Source organism: Pararge aegeria, chromosome 10 (assembly GCF_905163445.1).
Source record: "Pararge aegeria chromosome 10, ilParAegt1.1, whole genome shotgun sequence".
Lineage (NCBI taxonomy): Eukaryota > Metazoa > Arthropoda > Insecta > Lepidoptera > Nymphalidae > Pararge > Pararge aegeria.
The window spans coordinates 11,136,225-11,159,896 of NC_053189.1; the positions used below are offsets into that span (position 1 = coordinate 11,136,225).

At 33.8% G+C, this 23,672-nt stretch overlaps 1 protein-coding gene across 1 annotated transcript in view; it reads left to right on the top strand.

Moving 5' to 3' along the window:
- The first annotated feature begins 10,005 nt into the window (after nucleotides 1-10,005).
- LOC120626911 (lachesin-like) overlaps nucleotides 10,006-23,672 on the top strand; it is a 53,629-nt gene continuing 39,962 nt past the window's right edge. The window contains exon 1 of the mRNA XM_039894702.1: nucleotides 10,006-10,179. Coding sequence (XP_039750636.1) covers nucleotides 10,098-10,179 — 82 coding nt within the window. The 5' untranslated portion in view covers nucleotides 10,006-10,097. The remainder of the gene's footprint in view (nucleotides 10,180-23,672) is intronic.

The following is a 23,672-nucleotide window of genomic DNA, read 5'->3' on the forward strand; positions in this document are numbered from 1 at the left end:
TAGAAAACAAGAGGGACAGTGCAAACAATGAAACATACACAGGCAAGAGAAAAAAAAAAAAAAAAAATTAAAAATATATATATACTACATACTATATAACATACACATAAGAATTAATAAAATAAATATATAATAAAATAAACATATATACATATATATATATATATATATATACATATACATATACATGTAATAAATGTAATAAACAAATGCATATACATGTAATAAACAAATGTATGTAACTCATAGTAATACAATCTTTTGTACTAATACTATTTACTCATAAACACAATCTGCTAGGTAATACTTAGACAATCTGGTTTTGAAGATGGGTAGGGATTTGGAATTGCGAATTTCAGAGGGAAGGCTATTCCACAATTTGGCGGACTTACAGGTAAATGAATTACTATAGTATCGTGTGTGACTAGCTGGGATATGTAAACGATTGTCAGAACACGATCTTAGATTTTGCTGTTCAATATTAGAGCCAAGAAAGGAAAAACGCTCCTTTAAATAAGATGGCGCATGGGGGTTATATAGAACATAATACAGAAATGAAAGAAAGTGTAAATTGCGGCGCAGCCTGATCGGAAGCCATTTCAACCGGGCTCTGTACTCGGACACGTGGTCAAACTTACGTAGTCCGAAGATAAACCATATACAAAGGTTTTGCAAACGTTCAAGCTTCTTGAGGTGCTCATCAGACAAGTCAGGATAGGAAGAGTCGGCGTAATCCAAAATTGGTAAGAGAAGAGAATGAGCTAAGTAGATTTTGGTTTTTATAGGAAGAAAGTTTTTCCAACGCCTTAGGCATCCAATTGTTGCAAATAACTTTCGGCTTACAACAGCTATATGAGTTCCCCAAGTTAGAGAGCAGTCAATGTGTATGCCAAGGTTTTTGACAGTTGAACTTATAGCCAGAACTGTAGGACCAAGCCGGATCGGAGGTAAGTTACTTGGCACGATCTTCCCTACTTGCTTGGGACCACCCAATATAGCGACCTGAGATTTATTAGGATTTAGACTCAATCCATACGACTCGCTCCAAGTGTTAATTTTATCTAGATCACGGTTAAGATTATTAATAGCAACATGAATGTTTGTGTGATTAACACGAATGATTTTCAGTGTTTGGGTATATCTTTATATTATTGGTTTTTATTTGTATTCTATTCATAAAAATATTCATCAGCTATCTTGGTACCCATATCACAAGCTACGCTTACTTTGGGGCTAGATGGCGATGTATGATTATTTATTTGATTGTCGTAGTATAATTATTTATGTAAAAAAAAAGTGTTATAAACAAATTCTAGGTTCTAGACTAGTGTAACTTTTTCTTAATCGTTTTTAGTTTCAGACTTTTCAGAGAACCTACCTCTGAATCTGCACAAACGAACAAATTTTACTTCTTTTTAATATTAGTTATTCTGTGCACATAGTATGTAGGTACGAACATCCTACAAAGGAATTCGTAAACAAAGAAATTGGAAAAAGCGGAAAAATCTGACTAGATTCGATACGAATGAGAACTCGTAGGAATGCTATAGGGAATATTTTTGTGGTTTGCCTATTCTTCCCTTGGCGCATCCGAGTTGATAGATGCTACCGATGGGACGGTAGTTTTAAGCAATAAAAAACAAAATTAGACACAGCGAAGTAGATCGATTGATATTGGGGATTATTCTTTTGTACAATAAACTAAATCTCCAAATTAAACTAAACTAAACGGATTTTAGATGATCTCGCTGGCGCAGTTTGACCGCTGTGGTATTATAAGTAAAGGTTCCAGGGTTGATCCCAAGCAGAGGCTATTAGGAATTTTTTTAATTACTGCCACCCAACCGACAAAGACGCGCTAAGCGATTTTCCGTTCCGCCACGATGTCGCGGAAAAACCAATTAGGGGTACAGGTTAATACGATACCCGTAACAGATTGGCCAGTTACCATCTATGACTATATGATAACTTACCATCAGGTGAGATTACAGTCAAGGACTAATTTGTACAGGAATAAAAAAACTGCATTTTCTCTAGTCTGGTCTGGTGGGAGGATTAAGATATATCTAATTACCGACAAAGATGTGATTATTGCCATTTTTTTTAGCGTTTCGTTACGATGCCGTGTAGAAACCGATTAAATATTCATGAAAAAGGTTAGCACTATAATTATACGCGTCCATTTAATTTAGAGATTCATGTACAAAAGAATTGAGACCAAGTGCGAATTATTTTTTTAAAGAATTAATTTGCATTATCATGTTATTAATAAAGCGTTAAATATGAATATGAATCACTTAAAAGCCTCTTTCATTGAAAAAACAACCCTAGAATTATTTTTAATTTGGGTTAACCATTTTCCTTCGTCTGGTTTTTTATTTAATTACCAAAAGTAGAAAGAAATACAAATATGAGAATAGGGCAAATATTATGCTTTATCATACAGATTATAAAACTTTGTTTCTAATAAAGAAACGAACTAAGTTTTTACTAAGCGATTCGCGTAGTATACTTGATGCATAGCTATATAATTTGAAGGTTTAAGTAAATATTCGAGTATAGTTCGCTTGCTTAAATAATTTGCAGTACACCCAAAAATTTCGAAAACTCTGTGATATATTAAAAACAGATAGGTATATTAAAAACTTAATTTTCTATAATTCGCGAAAACCAGACAACCTTAACTATTCATTATTCGAACTCTTTCACAACGGCAGATAGGAGATATGTACCTTATAAAACCCGAGTTTTTTTATAAAACATTAAATTGCTTGCGAGTAACACATGAGTGAGTTTCGGTGTCGACTGTGCCAGGGCACGAGCCCTTAATATATTGAATTTGAAACGAACAAACTTTAACGCTCTTAGCGGCGCGTGTAAAAAGATTTACGCTGAAAGTGACGAGCGAGAAAATGCTTTTATTTCCATCTGCAGAAATTAATAAGATAAAAGTAACAGTCTGATTTTACAACTCTTTTAAAACTTTTAAATGATAGCTGTTTTTAATATATACGAAAATACAATCCATAAAAATATTTTCAATATTTTTGTTAGACCTAATCTGAATAGATTGTAAAGGGCCTTGTAGGTTGATGGACCAAGCAGACCTAAAAACAGAGCAACACTTCCCAGGTCATGCAAGGAACACATCCTGCAAAGTGTTGCCGGGCAACACTTTGCAGGATGTGTTTCTTGTTCATCAAACCTACCTGAGGCGTAGATGTTAAGCCTCGTGTGCCCGTAATCAGACCGGGAACCATTTCGTTCAGACCAGAACACAGCATTACGACTATACTCCTTAGCAGCAGCAATAAACATGGAGGTAGTACTTCCCCGGACGAGCTCTGTCACAAAAAGCTCTAAATAAAAGTCACTTTAAAATGTTGCGTATTACAAGTGAAAATGGAAATAAGAAATTATCTAGAGAAGACGACGACAGAAACGGATTTTGAATGCAATAGATTCATATATCAGTTTATTACGTATAAACTGTTATATGTAACGTTTTCGCAGTAATGACAGATTTAGGGAGAAACCCTAATCTCAAAACATACATTATATTTTAGTGGCTGTAATGCAATATACAGCCTTGCCCCGCAATTTCACCTTTATGATTTATCATTCTTACTAGCTAAATAAAATCATGTCAGGTATTACTTTTCTTAACCAACCGGCTATCAAATGCAAAAAGATTTTTCAGGTCCAACTGAAAGTTTCAGCAGGTAGCGTCACATCCAACCAACATTTTTAATCTTTATCATTATCTTATTTTTACGATACGAGCTGTACGCTATAGTGTAATCGAAAGCTGCTTTATAAAAATCATCTTGTAATCATTGTAGTTATCACACCTCTATCATATTTTGAAATACGAAATTATTAAACGTATATATCTGAATATTATTGCCTTACAAATTCTCCCAATTGCCTTGGGGAAATATGACCAAAAAGAAATAGGTGATTTTTCTTAGATTCAATTCACTTAACATCAAGTAACATCTTAACATCAAGTATATGATTACTTTTTTGATGGACTTTTCTACCAATTAATAATAAAATCAGCCCCTAATAAAAAACTCAGACCTCAACTCAAATACGTTTCGAGAATAGTATAAGTGTTTTGTACACAGTTAAGCCGAGAAAAAATATTGCGGAGGTGTGAGCGTCTGCCTTCTCCCTTAATCTCCGACGATTTGCGAAGACGGGAAAAGGGTTCCCAAAGCTTAGTCGAGACGGATCCCTTTTATAAGGAAACCGTTTTTACGCTTATCGTCTTTCAGCCCTATTTGTTTGGCAATATACAATATTATTAACGAATACATCCGTATGAAGATACTTTTGAGCAATATAGGATTTTCCGAATACCTGACCCGAGTGCGCGCTAACATCATAATAATGTTAAGAGTATATTTTATATATATCAGTGGTTTGTAGAGGGCAAAATATAAATACGAAAAACATAACCTTTTTTTTGCGTACCTTCAGCTGGACTTTTTTTTATTTATAAAAAAAACAATCAAGGTCATACTCATTTCTCTTTTTAAATAAATCATTTAGATATATTAATTCAACATCATCCTCAACCTATAAGATAGAGAAGCCCGTCATAGTGACTTTGACTGCCGACTGGTGCAGCGACCCTGCTTTCTGAGTCCAAAGCCGTGGGTTCGATTCCCACAACTGGAAAATGTTTGTCTGATGAACATGAATGTTTTTCAATGTCTGGGTGCTCATCTGTATATTATAAGTATTTATATATATTATTCATATAAATATTCATCAGTCATCATGGTACCCATAACACAAGCTACGCTTACTTTGGGGCTAGATGGCGGTGTGTGTATTGTCGCAGTATATTTATTTATTTATTTATCTATAGGTCACCGGTCTGCTCACCCATACAATAGGAGAAAGGGATTTAGAGCTTAGACCTTCCACGCTGCTCTAGCCTATCGGTGGGCTTTAACGGTTATTATCACATGTTAACGGTTATACTAACCGCGCGCCACATCTTAAGCATACAATGCTATAACTCTCTAAAATACAGCTTGGACACGTTAATTGAAGTCAAGGCTGGAAACTAAGTAAATCTTACTAGATAAATAAATTTAAAACACTGAACACGATAAAACCCGCAACCTTGTGATCCGTAAATTCGAACATACGATTTACAAATTGAAAGAATTATTAATTTGTATGGAAGTAGGTAGCTACTGCAAAGAAAGTTTATCATTAACAAACGATAAATAAATTCAAAACAGCCTTCAAATTATTCATCAATATCTTAAGCAGGACTTAACTTTACACAGGCTCCAAGAGAACGCAAGGAAGTATCAAAACTTTATAAATTAACAGAATAAAGTATCAACATTTCACTAATCACATTGATATAGGTACTACGCGACACGTATGTACAGTTTAAAATAGTAAGAATTTAAAGATTTGCTAAAAACGTAAATCCAAATAACGACGTTAGCCTACTACAAAAGCAGACTTATTAGAAACTTATATTAATTATGCGTATCCTAATTATATCAAAATAACCAATATCAGTAAATATACAAATAACGAGAACTCGAACCTTTGAGTATAACTTGTATAACGTGTAACAGAGCAAAATTGTAGGTAAGTACAAACTGCTTAAACGAATTTCGTTACTGTAAAAGTTCGTTACAAACTTTTTATATTTGAATATTGATTTGCTTTCAGAGAATGATTCGCATTTTTCATACCTAAATGTACAAGTTTCTTCTCGCGATCACGAAATAAAAGTTTAGTCAGAGCACTTTACCTAATACTTTTTAATGCGATAAATCTAAGGGCACTTTTATTTTTTAACATTTTAACCGATAACGTTTTAAGGTGTTCGTTTTTTACACTATTACACACTGAGTGGCCCCTCTTTGGTGGGTCTTTACATTACTTTAATCGGCTGGGTGGAGTGCGGTCGCATGAGTTTTAACTCGAGGACGGAAGTTACTTAATGGCGTAATAACTAGGAAATCCGCTTGACAAAAGATTCGTCATTCGTAATCGGTGTTTAAACCTAGAATAGGGCAACTGTAAAACGGCTCTATGGTGGGCTATTGGTAAATTGCGACCTCAATGGCCCGACCGTACCTGGATGTTCTTTTTGGCCTTAATATTTCTATCATGCAGCAACATGCTTCAGTATAAGTTGGCTTACACCGTCTCACAAAATAATTAAAAGCTCCTGTCACCTGGCTGGTCTAATGGAGTTACGACACGGGACTATAGCCTAGTGATAGCCTAGTGTCCATTTTTTGCATTCGAACTGCTCCCTTCAAGGATTTTCGATCAGTGCAACTTTTACGATGTACTGAAGAAACTGGTTGATAAATCAATTCCACAGAATTGGATAGTTATCTGACAAAGCCTCTTAAGATATCAACCTATCTTAAGATTTTTAGCTTAAAATAAATTGCAGGAGAGTTCAAACATAAATGTATTGTTTCTTTTGTAAAGAAATTAAGAAGATAATCAAGGACTAGGTATGTGAAAAATAATACTATTATCTCTTTTCAATTCACTTATACGTGCCTTGTTCTTAGTTATTCCACGTTATTCACTCCTTAGAAGATAGAGAAAGACAATAATATTATTTTTGTTGATAAAATGAACGAAGAGATTCAGCGATGTTTGAAATAAAAGTTCAGTAGGCTCGACACGTAGTCGTCACCCTATCGCGACCTTCATATGGTGCCCAGCGATATCTGCACATTTCCGACGTTATCGACCAGGGGACACGTTTTATGTGAACAAATTTAATCTGAGCACATTGAAGGATCAGTCTCAAGAGTGCCCTGCGCGCACGTTTCTTCGCGACGTGAGCACGGACTAACGATTTTTGTAGAACCTTTATATGCCCGATAAAAAACTTATGCATGAAACAGTTACGAAAATACGAGTAAGTATATAAATCGTGTGTTTAAGTATTGAATGTTAAAAACTAAGAGATATATTTTATTATCCTTATTGCTATCTACTATTCCAGAGGTCTTTTCGCTTTACCAAATCTTCCTAAGAGCTCAACGGTTACATAGGATTATGTGAAGAAAATTTCCTTAGAAAAACAATAAATTTCCTGTGAGCAATGCTCGAGTGAGTTTCGTTGTCGGCTGAGCGAGAGCACGCGCCCATAATATATTGAATTTGAAACGACCAAACTTTCTCGTTATTTCCGTCGCCAATAAAAAGTTGTTCTTAGAATGTTTACACTATACTTTTGTTTTTTAAACAACATCCACTGATCACTTTCGGTGTTTCAATAACTTAATCCGTCATTAGCTTCTCACTAGCATAGCTATGCTGTGTTTGTCTAATTAGTACTTACATAGCTTAACGGATCGCGCAGTAAAAGTGGCAATGGGCCGAGCTCATGGCACGTAGAATCGATGTTGGAGTCCCAAGGTGCTTGAAATGCAACCCCCTACTGGTAAATAAATGCAGCGATGGTTGTCTCGCAACGAGGTAGCCCGACCACATCAGACGGACCCTTTGGAAACCAGAGGTCCACGCTTGGTTTCATCGCCTTCATCTGATTGAATCGGATCCGAGCCAGAACTCGTTAAGTTTACTTACTCCATAATAACCCATATAACTTAATAATCTAACTTAGTAGGTAAACTGTGTAAATTAGTAAGTAACCCATTAGTAAGGAATTGGACACTTGTAATTATCAGAAATCAATAATTAGCTACATAACTATTGTAACCTTGACTTTATAAATCCCCATGAAACTTTATGTACTGCGGTCCTAGTGTCCGTTTTATTTAAAAACATTTTTATTACTGAGAACATTATATCATAATGTACAACACTTAAGAGTTGTCATGTCCAAACAAAGCTTTATCACTGCAAAACGCAAGTGGGTGGTTTATATAATAATTCATTCTTTGTTTTCAAAAATTATTTTTAGTCAGAGTTTATACCTATACAGTGAGTTATCAAGAGATTGTTTTATGTCAAACTTAGCTAAAACTCACCGATACATTCGTATCTCAGTAAACTAGAAAGCGTACTACAAAAGTTTGCTGTTATGTCATCTCTCCTACATAGTACATTATCATATATAAGTTGCTGTGCCCTGCGGTTTCCCTCACAGAAACGTCACTTATTAAAGCTAATTTTAATCGATGTTGAATTCATTTTATCGTTTTAAATTGTAACTTATGCAAATATCTTGTTTTTTATTGTTACCTTGTGGAATAAGCTATAAAGTCTTACAATGTATCTGTCCGCAGGTCGCAATAAATTTATTATCCGATTGGAAAAACCTACGATTAGCTTTGATATTTATAATAATGTGAATATGGGATTGGGCGGTGAGTTTATTCCAGCTGCCCAGTATTCATCTAAGTTACTCGTCTACTTTCTTTCGGTCTCTTTTAAACCTGTTTGGATACAAGCAAATGAAAGCTAGTCTAAAAACAAAACTAATTCTTAAACTAAAAACTTAGTATCGATTTTCTACGTATAGCTTTAGAATTACTTTTCTCACTAAAACTTCATTTTTTGATTCGTGTAATGAATTATATGCACTGCTTTTTTCTAGAATATATACTGATATTGTTACAATGCTTTGTCAAGAATTAAGGCTATTTGCAGTTAATATCTAGTACACTAGTCTACGTATAGTCTGAATATATTAAAACGAAGCTTTTTTTCTCAACCACAACAGTACACAGACCAACGTAAATATCTCAATATTATCCCTCTTTTATCAGTATAACGTGTGAAGTCAGTGCCTTTTGCGTGTCACCTGCTGTTTCTCACTTGCTCCCCACTGTGAAGTTTATGTGATTATATTAAATAGCTATAAATTACACCTCAAAGATGTGAGATTATATTATGGAAACAGGTGGTGGTGCAAATGGCTTAAACTCTTAACAAAGCATTGTAACAATATCAGTATATATTCTAGACAAAAACAGTGCACATAGTTAATTACACGAAACAAAACCTGAGGTTTTAGCGAGAAAAGTAATTCTAAAGCTATACTATTAGTTATAAACTAGATATTAAGTTTCTACTTTCTGGATTTAGGATTAGTTTTGTTTTTAGACTAGCTTTTATTTTGCTTGTATCCAAACAGTTTTAAAGAAACCTAAAGAAATTATATGAGTGTCTAACTGAGATAGACACTGGATAGCTGGAATAAACTCACTGTCCAATATTCCCATATTCTCAATACTATAAATACCATATCTAATCGTAGGTTTTTCCAATCAGATATTGATTTAATTAAGATGTGCGGACAGATATATTGTAGGACTCCATAGTGTATTCTCAATACCAATTAAAAAAAAAGATATTTTGCAAAAGTTTTAACGTAATATGATATAATGAATTCAACAGCGATTTAAATTAGCTTTAATAAGGAAAAGGAAAAATAATTACTACAAAAGAAATTCCATATTTAATTATGTAGCTATAAAAGTTTAAACGGGAAATTTATTATGTTACTTAGCATCAGTCTTTCGGATATTTCCTTAAACTTAAAATCTCATCATAATTAACATTCATTTAAATTTGAGATTATTCATGGCAAAAAGCAAAGTTACTCCGATGATATTTAACGCCGCACCTGCCCGAGGCGTCTTAGCGTGGCCGAAATTATTGCGACGCAAAGTCGGCAAAAGTCAATTACACTTTATTAAAACCGTCTCCATTTATATCAATTTGACGCAAACTGTTACAAATACTGGCAATGTTCCGTCCTTTCATTCGAGAGCGAGGCGGGGCTACGCAAGCGCCGGGAGTTTAGGAGATTCGTAGACAAAGCGGCGAGGCTCGACGTAGCGCGGGCAGTCCGTAGCCGGTGTGCTCCGAGGCCGCAGTACGCACCCGTTGCTATATCGCGTACGAGCGCGACCACGTCGTCGTCGAACCGCTCGCTCGCTTGGTCGGCCCACAACCAATGAATATTTAATCGAAACGATTTCCACGTCAAGCTAGCGAATCAATGACCGAACTTCATTGCATCGGCAAACCCGGGACAACACTTCTGTTGACATAACTCTAATAGTTGGAAAAGTTTGCATTACAATGCTGATCGGTTAAATATTAAAACCAATATGAATTGCCAGAGATATGCTTCGATCGCTTCCTTGTTATTGTTTCTTTTGGTAATTGCCAGACCTGGTACATCATCCGATGGTAAGTAAACTATTGAATAACAAAGTAAACAATCCATCTAAACATATTATTTTGTGATAAACCCGTAGTGAGACTGTTTGTCTGTTTGTCTGTGCGTGTGTTTGCTATTCTCCAAACCGTCTGAGCCACTTTGGATGTGATTTTCAGTGATTTGAATAAGTTTGGTTACGTTTATTGTTTGTTTCATTAGTATCGGTTGATAATTACTAAGGTATTTATTTTAACTAAGTCAAATATTATAAACTGGATAGATTATATTTATATGAAACTGCGAACACAGATAGCCTATTTATAAAGTTATCAATAAAAATCTTTAAAATTTTAAAATTTATGTAATAAAAATCTTATAAAATAATATAATGTTTCGACTCTTCGATTAAAAAACATTGTTCGTCGCTACGGTTAAATTTAATAAAATTGTGCTATTTATTCTCTTGTTTTCCTTTCGACAGCATCTTAATGCTGGAACTCTTGATAAACAAAGTTATCATTTTACGTAATAAAAGGCTCAAAGACGATTTTGTTTCAAGAAACTTTAAGAAATACAACTGATACGATATAATATTCTCTGAACAAAATTTTTATATCAACTTCGTTTATAAGTAATTTTTAAGACCGATATTTTTACGTAGTAAAACGTAATTTAAATCAATTACGGTTTCAATTTAACGAGTCTTCTATATAACTAAACTTTTTTTTATATAAGGACATAAGCGGGTCTTTTTGATAAACAAAATTTGTAAAACATAACATATGTTCAAAACATTGGGATTGTTTTACAGCATAAATTATTTGCGTATAAATGCGTAGACGTACAACAAGTTTGGTCGTGTTGCTACAGTACGTGTTGTTACTGTGTTTCCTCTCAGAATGAGAAGGCAATAGGCCGTGGTCCACCATGCTGACTATGTGCGGACTTCACACGCCTATGAGAATTTTGTGGAAAACTTTAAGGCATGTAGGTTTTTCCTTCACTGTTAAAGCAAATGATCCGAAAAGTTAGAAATGCGTGCCGGGGATCGAACTGGGTCCCCCCAAAGAGTAAGCTAAAGCTCTAACCACTAGGTTTGGTCGTGTATATTTATACAATCTATCATTATCACCTCAGATCTGACGGTACGCAGGGAAAAATCTCTACAGTAATATGTGAATGAACGAAAATATATATTATCTTATTGAATGTAATATTAAATAACACAATTTTTAATTATTACTTTAAACTAGCTGTTGGTGGCGACCTTATACACATTCACTGCGGTGTTTTTTAACCTGCCACGTTAACTGCATTGATAAAAACTAAATGATTCCTTAGGACTATGCATTGGTTTATGTTGTTTATGACCTCGTTACCCGATAATGGCCACTGACACTTTAACTATAGCAGGGTAGGAGCAGATGATAGAAATATTATTTTTTTATGAAAAAATAATAATACGGAGGTGATATTTCACATAATACTTAGAGTTAATTAGGCACATAAAGAGATTTTCAAAATTATAAGTACATACCATTATTTAAAAACTAATTGAGTAACAAACTTGGAACAAAATTATGTTGCTAAGGTTTAAGGTTGTTAAAGTTGAGCAACATTGCAACACAAGCTTCGGAAATTCCATTATAAATTCTGAAGAGTTTCACAATTTTTAGAAGGAATTTCCGAAGACTATACAACGAAAAATTTGTTTGCCTTGAATTTGTAGGTAAAGCCAAGTTAGAGTTCTAAAATGATTCTAATATAAATTATAAAGTCAGTATTTAAACAACAGCTTGAAACAAATAATATTATCGAGTCAGCCATTACTTATTTGTTATTTAGATTTTCTACTTATGGACCTGTCCTTGACTGTGATTGTATGTTATACTACGTGTTGATGTAGCCTAATACAGATAGCACGAATCTAGGAGATTAGTTCTTGATTGGAAGGGTACCATATTATAGGTAAAGAAGATTGATGCAGGAAGTGCATCATATCTTGTGATGCATACTTGACAACAAAACCTGCAATTTGCACATATGTCCCATTACCTAGTTTAATATTGTCATGTGCTACGTATAGTCATACGTATTATCATAAATTTTTAGTTTTAATTATATAAAAAAAAAAAAAAAAACAAGCAGAACAAACAAAGATTTACCTTATGTAAATGTTTTTTTTTATGTTCTTAACAATATGAAAATAATCTTTACACTAAGTAGCAAAAAGATAGCAAGAAATAGAAGAAGTTTATAATATAAGACAAGTAAGAAAAAATTTACTTTCCGTAATTAAACAATGCCTTTAACAATTAAACAATACTTTCTGACGTACTAGCCACGGGACAAATAGTGTCACGTGAATTTTCAAGAAAAAATATACCTATGGGAAGTCGCGTCGCGCACCGTGTGTCGCCACTTTTTATGGCATGATTATATTCATGCATTTGTTTTAGTAACTACTCACAGAAGATGCTTCTTCGGTATCATCGCGTTATTATTCGCGCGGTGCGAAATTCTGTGAGCAGAACGAAACTGTGCAGCAGATTATCGGACCACATGCCAATGATATACCCTATTGGTAAAAGAGAAAATTTCAATACATCATTATGAAAAAATTAGTAATTATTAATGTTATGCTAAGAAATCCTGTAACGACTGCGAACGAAGCAGTGCGGCGTCGGTATTAATCACTGTTTCGGTCATTCACTATAGCGAAAAGATGTTTCGAAATTAAACTTAATTCAATCAGCTCTCTCAAACTATCTATCAAAATGCTGAAAAACTAAATAATAAATAAATAAAAAAGCCTTGTATTATTCCTTGATTGAGGTACAGAAAAAAAAAACAAAAAAAAAGAGATGGTAAATAGAAAAAAAAAATTAACAATCCATATTTGATTATTGCTTAGCATTACAGTTAATGGCAAATATTGAAAGGGCTTTCCGATAACCTAAGAACTTACAGTGTATGTTATTTAAGATATCATACGAATTCATGATCAACTTGCATTCGATGTAATTGTAAAAATTTACATTTACCTGTCAACTTATAATATGACAAAAACCGCATAAATCCATCAAATAAATTTTCACAATTGAGCTTTTAACTGACAGATGACAGTGTTGTGGATAATTAACTGACTGCGTATTGTTTACTGAGATCATTCTTTTCGTATTACCATCGGACGTCGGTTTATAACAATCACGACACTGCAACAAAAAAAAGTTATTTTAATCTGACGTATAACAATAAATAATATTTATAATACGACAGTACATTAAATGTATACATACAAAGAACTAAAAGTTAAGTATTTGTGTCCTCTTTGTTTCACTGTTAGTTCCAGACAGATAAAGAGGTAACACAGATAATATTATGAACAGGTAATAAAGATAGTTACGCAATTTTATAAACAAATTTGGTGTGTGGAAATAATATTTTTACAGATATATACATAATATATCTAGTATCAGGGCCAAGTAAGAGTTGATTGCTCTGTGTAAGCAAAGCTGATTCAAATTATTAAATAAGAGGGACCATCTTTGGAGAATTGAAGCACTATCAGGCATCCTTCACAGCCCCTATTAATACACGTGTATTAATAATACTAGTGGTCGCCCACTGATCAATTCGACCATAATTAATTTAAATAATAAGTTTGATCGTTGTTAAGTTTCTTTTACCAAGGACTATACTTCTACAATCACAAATTTTGCCAAGGCTTTGTTCTTTTATTGATTAAATGTATTTTTTATGCACATTTTTAAGAAATATTCGTTTTCTGCACTCCTTTCGGTATAAACTACAAGTGTGGGAAATGTCATAATCCTCAATCTAATAAACGTTATTATGCATTCGATTCATAGTTAATCTCTTTAAACTATCAATCGAATTCATAGTTGACCTGCATGCAGAAGGTGGATGGAAGGCTACTTGGAAGGAAAAATCACAATCATTTTTTTTATTAAGAGCTACGGTCCCACCCTCATTTATGAAACATGTTTGCATATATCAAATATCGTTAAGTCTTAAGAGTGTGGTTTGCTGCAGCTGTCCGCTGAAGAGTTCTATCGTCTATCTGGAATAGGTAATATTGACTAGATCTTCACAAAAATTGGATATAACCGGATGCTTCAACCATTCCAGTACAAATAATTGTCCAAGTATTTGTGTATCGAGTGAACATGCACTCCGAATAAAATATATTTAAATAGCTGTTGCCCGTGACTTAGTTCGCGTTCTTCGTTGCGGTAATTTACAGATCCCGCGGGAATCGTCAGTTTTGACGTTGGTGATTGTTTTTGGGTATTAAAGAGAACTTTAAACATCAATACATAGCTTTTATTTTCTCATCAATACTTTTTTCAGCGCGCTCCAAGTTCCTAACGAATTATAAAGACAACATTTTGCTGCTTTAGGTTTCAATATTCCAAATCCCTAATTTATTCGAAAAAAGCTTTCGGTTCGAAAAAAATGGTTAAAGTTGGCCCGGTAGTTCCGGAGTCTATTGGGTACATCAATGAAAAAAAAAATTATAATATCTTAATGCATTACAATTCAATGGACTGCCATAGGTCCGATTAAATTATATCGCAGTATTTTCTTTATTTTAGCATGTTAATACTCGTCAAAACTTTTAAGCGATAGGTCCAATTAGAATAATTTAAAGAGGAATTTACAGGTACACAATCAATCTTAATTAACATTTTAATTATTTGCATAAGGATTAATGTCATGAAAGGAATATCACTACCTTTACATTGTCGCCGTCTTTAATTAATAAATTACAACAAAAAGCTGTTATTGTGACTTAACTAAAACAGTAAGCAGATAGCCTCGCGGATTTTTTTGTAGATAATGACGATAACTTTAACATTGAGTACATAATTTTATGTATCATCAATTATTTTCCAAGTTGGTATGACATCTTTAACAAACATTGTTATATTTCAGTCAATTCACTATAATATAATTTACACTGAAACCTTCCGCGTGAATCACTCTGTTCATTAGTAAAAACCGTATGAAAATCTTTTTGTAGTTTTTCGCGCCCAGACAGACTGACGGACTTTGTTTTATAATAGGTAAAGATGAACGGCAATCATCGACATATATAAGTGTTACAGTTAATTTTGAAGTGGGTAAATAACTTCTAATTACTATAAATTCTTGTTTGCCAGATAGTTAAATAAATTAAATTTACTAGGATTTTTACAAATGGTCTAATAATTATTATTTAAGTAATAATTTTTTTCAAAAAACAATTAAAATTATACTTGACTCACAACCAATGTTCATGAAGTTGAGTTGATGGGTATTTTGATAGAAATACGAGAGCATTTTCGATACACTTCAGTCTTTAATTAAGTAATACGTCACGGTGTCTTAGTCGTTATAATAAGCCTTAGTATAAGATTTGCTTGCTCGCAATCAAGGAGTTGTTTTAGAATATCAAACTCTGTATCGTTAAAATAAAATGGACCCAAAATCCCTCGATTTAGAGTTGCAAATCCTGTACTTCTGATTTGTATTTCACAAACGTCCTGTCAAAAGCCCGAGCTAAAGAATTTGAGTTTTAATGCAATACAAAATTATTTCCATATTAGAAACGACTCCTAGCTTGCGATTGGCGGATTTGATATATTACAGAATATAGTTACTGCTGTAGACGGAATTAACACGTCAAAAAAGATATGTGGTATACAAAATATGATTATTCTTTTTCACGCGCTGTTGGATAACAAACGGCTAATGGCTCCAAACAGATATAGGGCTCAGGCGCGGCGGTTTGTGATACTCAGGCAGAAATACAGTTATAATTTAAAATTGACTCGTACATCACTATAATGCACACTGAGCAGATTGCTGTATGTGAGCCCCTTTCGTATAATATATCGTGTGTGGTTGATAAATTTGTAATTCTATTTGATTCAAAGAGTGCCATTCTGCATTTAGATTGGCTAAGCTCGAAAGTTCGAGGTTATTTGATAACATTGATATTCGCCATTTGAATGAAATTAAAAATGCAACCATCCAATCTGCTACTCAGCTGATAACTTGGCACACACGAGTGGCTAGAATATGGTACAAAACAATAGTATGTAAAGGTGTAAGGCAATTAAAATGAGAAGAGACTATATAGTAAGGCTCTTAAGACTCCGTCCGGTCATGTTCCATCAAATAAGTTTAGATTCATGATAACAAACTCGACGACTAAATTCCACACAATTTTTTTTTATGTTCATGGAGTGTAAAAGGAACAATTTGCAGCGACCTAGCCTTCTTAAACAAAACTTCAGCGTCGTTATATGCAACAGTTTATTAGCCACCCCGCTGACAAAAGAGGCTTACCAAATTGTGCAAACACCCATTAACGTCTATTTTATACTCAATCTATCTGTAATCTCTTGATAAATTGTTAAGCAAAGCGACAATAACAACATGGCGTAGTTAATGCTGTGATTGTCAACTTTATGACAAAACTCCCGAGTCAAATAAAGAGAAAAAAAAAATAAGTGCAGCGTCCGTGCAAAAAATATTTTATCTCGTGCACAAATAATTAATTATGATTTTATCGTAAGGTTACAAATTACTAATCTGTCGAGACCACATGAGTATTGCAATGAAGGTTTATTTTATTACAGACAAAAACACTTTTCACTATTTTATTACACGTGTGTGTAGAACAGGGGAATAAGCAACCACTTAAGCCAACGAGATAAATTGCCTAAATCTCCCAAATCCTATTTTGTGTGAGAATTGAAGTAAGTAAAACTAATGAAACTAAGAGAAATCCCCGTCTATATTATAAGAAGTTGTGATTGTATTAATTCCACACTGGGACCAGGAAAACAGATGAATGAATATCCTTGCGTAGGTAGGTACAAATTTATATTGAACATTTTTAATGTAGCTATTCTGTAAAAATGAAGGAAACGATCAGTTTTGTTTCTAAAATATAATTTTTTGATAATCTTTGATCATCATTTCGGATCATCATTTGATCATCTTAAGTTCGTTGATTAAAGACCTCTTCTCTGACATGAGATGGTTATTGAGCGCTAATATCTATTCAAATTTGATTGATATGGCCAGGACCGACAGTTTAACATGCTCTCCGAGGCCCGGAGCCGTGACTATTTTAAATTGGCTGGACCCTGAATTAGAACCCAGCATCTTGCTTTCCGTAGTAGGAAATGAGAACCACTAAACCAAAGAGGCAGTCAATCCCAAACTGACTCTATTTAATTAATAACCATACAAAAGCAAAAGGATTCAGCCATGTTATCGATACAATAGTACGGATTACTTTTACGGTCTCTATTCGGCGATCATTACATTTCAAATATAATGAAATTATACGAGGCCACATTACTAAATTTGGCATAGGACCCACATTGACTGTTATATTACCAGCTAATTGCCATGAAAACAATAAAGCGATCAACAAAACAAAATTTATTATCTAAAAGCTTTATTAATTTCATACACACATTGAATGCGGAACAACTGGCATATTTTTCACTACGCCTGCTTCAACGTTGATATCTATAACGCCATTATTCAGGGGATTAGCTTTTTGCTGGATGAGTGGTAGAATATTCAAAAGGGTATTATTGGATTTTGTTGAATTTATTTCAGTGTTTCTCTAAAATCGATCTCTATCTTCCATATTCATTGTTCTTAATCCAATTCTCTGTCCTCAGTAAATAAGCAAACGGATGAAATATTTAATTAAGTACGATGAATAACAAAATAAGCAAGTATTTTACCGTTGAATATCTGTAGCCATACTCGGTGAAAAGCCTTAAAAAAATTAACAAAACCTTTCCCACAGTAAGTAAAGTTATAGACTACTTTTTTAGTTCGTCTACTTGCATAGAATAATAACATGCCATGCTGAAAACTTATAGTGGGATTACGGCTATATGTGATACAGCGCCCAGCTCCGAGGGCAATTTTATGTAATGAAAGAAACGCATCAAAATCGACCTAGAAGTTTCCAGATAATATTGATGAACTATTTTGTACAAATAGCATCAACATAACTACTGCTTACTCTGTGGTTCTGACTGTCTGGACATGGATCTCTAAACTAAACAGCTAAAATGACAGGTATATTCTTTGTATCCTTTTTCACAAAGGAAAAAGGATTGCGACACTTATATCTGTCAGCTTGTGCGTACAACATAACTAAAACCAACAGCTTATATTAAGATAGTCAAAAACATGATTGCAGCTTGAAAATAAGTTATCCATATTCAAAGCTTTCTATTTTTTAATATGGTTCAATCCGCACTGGGCCAGCGTGGTGGAGTACGGCCTTAACCCCTTCTCATTGTAGGGGGGAATCGTGCTAATAATAATCTATAGTGTGCCGGTAATGGATTGATAAGAGGTTAAAAAATATCAATGAGCCAGGAGTGCAGCGGATGATATTTTTTTTTAATATTGCAACTTTTCATCATTTAACCCAATGCCGACCCACTACTGGGCACGAGTCACCTCCTACAATGAATGAGTGGGTCAATGCGGATTAATGGACTGCATGCAGGTTTCCTCGCGACGTTTTCCTTCACCGTTGAATCAAGTGATATTTTAAATTCAAATTCATTTATTTCAAGTAGGCCTACTTTATAAGCACTTTTGAATTTTAATTGCTTAAAACGCAAATAACTTAGAAATTCTAGAGTTTCGTGCTGGGATTCAAACTCGGCTTTCTGAATGTAAAGCCGAAGTCCTAACCACTAGGCTATCACCGCTTCACTTTGTTACTTCTATTTCCCAAGAAACTATCAGAACCAAGTTACATACGCATGATTCCAACCTTGGAATTTCAAAATTTGCTATACGTTCGTCTGATTTTATTATTATATGCGACGCGAAGGCACTGTGCTCCAATTTATTCCACTACCGCAACCGCCTTTGAACTGACTCGCGAGAACGTCGTTTCATCGCGACGCCAATTGTCATATAAACAAGCCGCTAACTCAACTCTTAACTACACCGACACAACAAAACTTACGTTTGCCGAAATTACCAATAAGGAACTCAAAGGTTCATGTCAACCTTTACAATAAATACGCTTACGACAAGATTCGATAAACGCTTGCTTTCCATTTATTATCCTAGTGTTGGGAAGGGGAAAAAAGTATTTGCACTGGTTAACTACCAATAGTGTTGTGATTTGCCATGTTCCTTACTAATAATATTATATTAGTACGAATTATTAATTTTTTTTTTACCATTTTTGTTCTAAACTTATTATCTCTTAGGACTAAAAACACGCCAATCTGGGGTCCAAAATTATGATAAAGTCGGCTTATATTTATTGTAAATACTAATTTTAGATTGTATTTATTGAATTTTTCGTTGGTTTATAAATAAAGAATAAAAACCCAAGTAGATAGAATATTTAATAAATAATCGATATCTATAATTTTGGTTTACTTTTTTTAACATACGTTTATAGAAGTCAAACTGAATACTGTACATTATCCAAGAAAGCACTGAACTATGAATTTATAAAAAGAATAAGAAAAGTGTTTAATCATAAACTTTATTTGCTGATGTATTATCCGTACTAAGACAATAATATAGTGTTAGCAAAACTATGTTTTTCGATTGTATATAATATGAGGCAATTTACAATTGTGAGAGACACGCGTCATGTCGAGAACTAATCTCACAGAGTCTGATTTATACATTTCTGCAAACTAAAGTTGGGCGATTTATACATTTCTTACCGCGAAACTAAAGGATATCTTCCACGGCAGCCTTTTTTCTTTTTTCTACAATAGGACAGTGTCTGAAATGGACAAAACAAAAAACAGGGCGTTTTCGTGATATTTTGTGGTTGATATCTGCTGCCATACGTTAGGTGCGACCACAAAGCGACTGTTATTTAAAATCAGTGTCAACCTGACATTTCTGTGTTCCAGCACGAGGATAAATTCGACATACATTCCATTCCAACATCGGCTTGTAAAATAATAATGAAAATGTTGAGGCAACTTCGCTACTAAGCGATAAGGCCGCATTTTGTATTCTGCTTCTATTTTTGTGTTTCTGTTTTCTTGTAATAATTCTTTTACTTCATGTGGTGTACAAATAAAGAGTAATAATAATAACTAAAATAACTAAATTTTATTATTTCAGCCCGGGATATTGATATTTGTAAGCCTTAAGTCATCAAAAATATTATGCTTTACAAATATTTTGTTCTGTAGTACATTAACAAAAAGCCCGCAAAACCGATTATCTGTCTCTTACAAATAAGCCACTATAACGCATTTTATGTAAAAATAAATTTAAAAGTTAAGTAAAAAAGGCATGAAATATTTACCTTTACAAAAAACGTCAGTTTATACAAGACAATCTTATATAATACAACAACATGTTATTTGGTCTTATAGTTTGGGCGATAATAAAAAAAAATATAAACGTACGTATGGGAGCGGTCTATGAGTAAGATGTCCGCGTGGCCAATGTCGCAGTACATTACCCGGGTGAAACCGGCGGAAAAGCCGTAATGCGTTATAATGCTACAACATTTTAATAAAAATTTCTTTCTTATAAACCTCGCCGTTTTCCTACGCTTATGTATTTTATTTTTAAACAATTTTAATAGCAGCTGTTTATTACGTTGGTATCTTTCAAGAGCAATTAATTATAGAGCTGTCGACTGTTTACATAGAGTTTAATAACATGAAAATAAGAATTTCAATTTATAATTGCATGTGTAAGTACCTTTGTCGTGATGTTTTATTCGTTTTATATTCGCGATGATTCGCGCGCTAAAAAAAATATATATTCCCTATTATTATTCAAGTAATGAATTATGTTACCATTAATGTTGTTATGTAGTTATTAATGTAATAAAATATATTTTAGGAAAAGGTTGTAATTGTTTTTTAATCTCGAGGGTAACATTCAGATTGGTTCTGAGAGGGCGTCGGCTACTTCAAAGAATCGGCATGTACACTCGCAATATAAATTGTTGATTTTCGGTTCGGCGGCCTATTAACATATTATTTTAAAGTTTCTCAAATCGCCTGCGGGTGTACCTAGTGCAAACTATTTGAGCGGATGAACTATAAATTACTATCGAAAGTAGGATGAACTCTAAGTGCACGGTCCAAAACTTGTCTAACTTGTACCTTGTGTATGATTGTTTGCGAGTTACCAGCACCATGCTCCAATTTGTTACTCAACTCGGGAACGCCTTTGAAACTTACTCGCTGGAATACTGGTTCATTGCGATGCCAATTGCCACACAAACACTGGGCTCGGAACCGGTTTCAATTTCCCGTAAATTTTAGTTAGTAACCGGTTAAAAATAGTCTTCGTTATTTAATCGGTTCGTTGATTAAATGCTTTCTAACAAACCGAACCTTTATCAGGGTTACTAACCGAAACAGGATTGATATTCTATCCCGTTTCCAAGTCCTGCATACTGATATCTTGTCATAAGAATACTCTTTCCTTTATTTGTTTGTATCATTAACATCTTTAAATTACGACTGTTACCTACTTACCTCGAAAGTTTTTGCTTGTAATGGATAAATAATGCAAAAATGTGTAAAGTTTAATTGAATCAAATAGAAAACTACTTTACTGATGACATTGCGCATAGTTAGTTAAAGTTGCGTTTTTAAATTTTAGATGGTAGTATCGATACTACAATGATACTTTTAAACTTCCACAAATTCCATCAATCCATCTTCCAAATTAGTGCATTGTAAGATCTTACTGTATAACAATCATTTATTTATCCGGATATTGTGAATGCGAAAGTCTCTGTTTTTTTTATGTTTATTATCTATTTTAGACTAAAGTTCTATACCGATCTTGATTTTATATAATTGAATTGATTCTATATAAGCGCCATATTTCAAAATGGCGCTTATATAGCTTGCATCCATGAGATGGACATAGAATACTTTTAACCCGGAAAAAAGGCCTAGGTAACACTTCCGGAATAACAATATTCAAAAAATAGCCTTTATTACCTGTGCACGGATTCACAGCTAGACCGACATTGAAAAAAATTAGCAAAACCTTCTCCTGGTGACAGATACCTTTTATTCCGAAAGAACTAACGATTATTGCAGGAATAAAAACAAAAAATGCTGAAGAAGTCGCAGGCAACACCTAGTAATATATAATAAACTTACCAACCAGTATCTTGACCATTATACTGAAGTAAATTGCTACCACGAGCAAGTTGGATGAACTTTCGGCGCACGGCTTAAACTTACCTAGCTTTTACCTTGTGTATGATTATTTGCTATGTTCCAATTTGTTACCCAACTCAGGAACACCTTTAGAACTTGCTTCCAAGAATGTCGCTCCATTGCAATTCAGATTGCAATAAATTAGCCACTAACACAAGCTATGCCACGATAGCAAAACTTTCTCGTTCACTTTCCTCATAACATATCATTAAGAGTTCCGCGCATACTAGAAAATCTTGGCTCTTATATTTTTGCTGTAATAAGGATGAAACTTAATTGTTTGCGAAGAAACCATGTATTTGTATTAAAAATATGATACCAAGAGTACATAACCTCTGGTGTATTTTTATTATTAAAGTTCTTACAAAATCTGCGGGATTTTCTTTTGTTTTAAGGCAACCTTTATGCAGAGGATCTGCGCAAAGATAGCACCTTACTTAATCATATAAACCTATTAGCAGCCCTCTGTAAGGCACGAGTCTCCTCCAACAATGAGAAAGGCTTAGTTCCACCACGCTGACCCTGTGCAGATTGGTGGACTTCACACGCCTTTGAGAACAGTTTTGAGAACACTTAGGGTTGAAGCAAGTCATATGTTAATTGTCTTAAAACGTACATAACTCAGGAAAGTTATAGGTGCGTGCTGGGATTGGTAACGCTTCCCCGAAATTGAAACCAGAGCCCTTAAGATTAGGCTATTACCACTTACCGCACCATGTCTTACTTAAATGACTATAAATAAATAAATTTATACTTTTAAACAAACAAAAGCACAAAGTGTTTAAATATATATCCATATGTAATACATCCCAATACTTTTAAAAAGCAAGAAAATTCAATAAAATCTAGATATAGGCTAACGATAAAAGTTACTACAATAGTTATGCTCATAATTTATGAAAAAAGTTACTAAAGAACTGATCTCGGCAATTTAAATGGAGCAAGTAATTTTTAACTACGAGTCGAATAGGCACGGTCAGTCGAGGCCGGTTCTTTGAAAAGAAAAGAAAAATATGAAGTTTAAACTGAAACGCATGATAGTCATATAGAGAGCTATGCAGTTTGCAAACACAAGTTTGCATAACGACACAACACAACTACGTATTGTGTGTTCTTATACTTGCCATGCAGGGAAAATATTTTTTTTTGTCATTTCACTTTCGTCGGCCACGTTTTCCTTACTAACTAATTTTAAATCCAATAATGTACTCAAAAACGCTCAGACACTGAAAAACATTCATGTTCATCACACTAACATTTTTCAGTTTTGGGAATCGAAC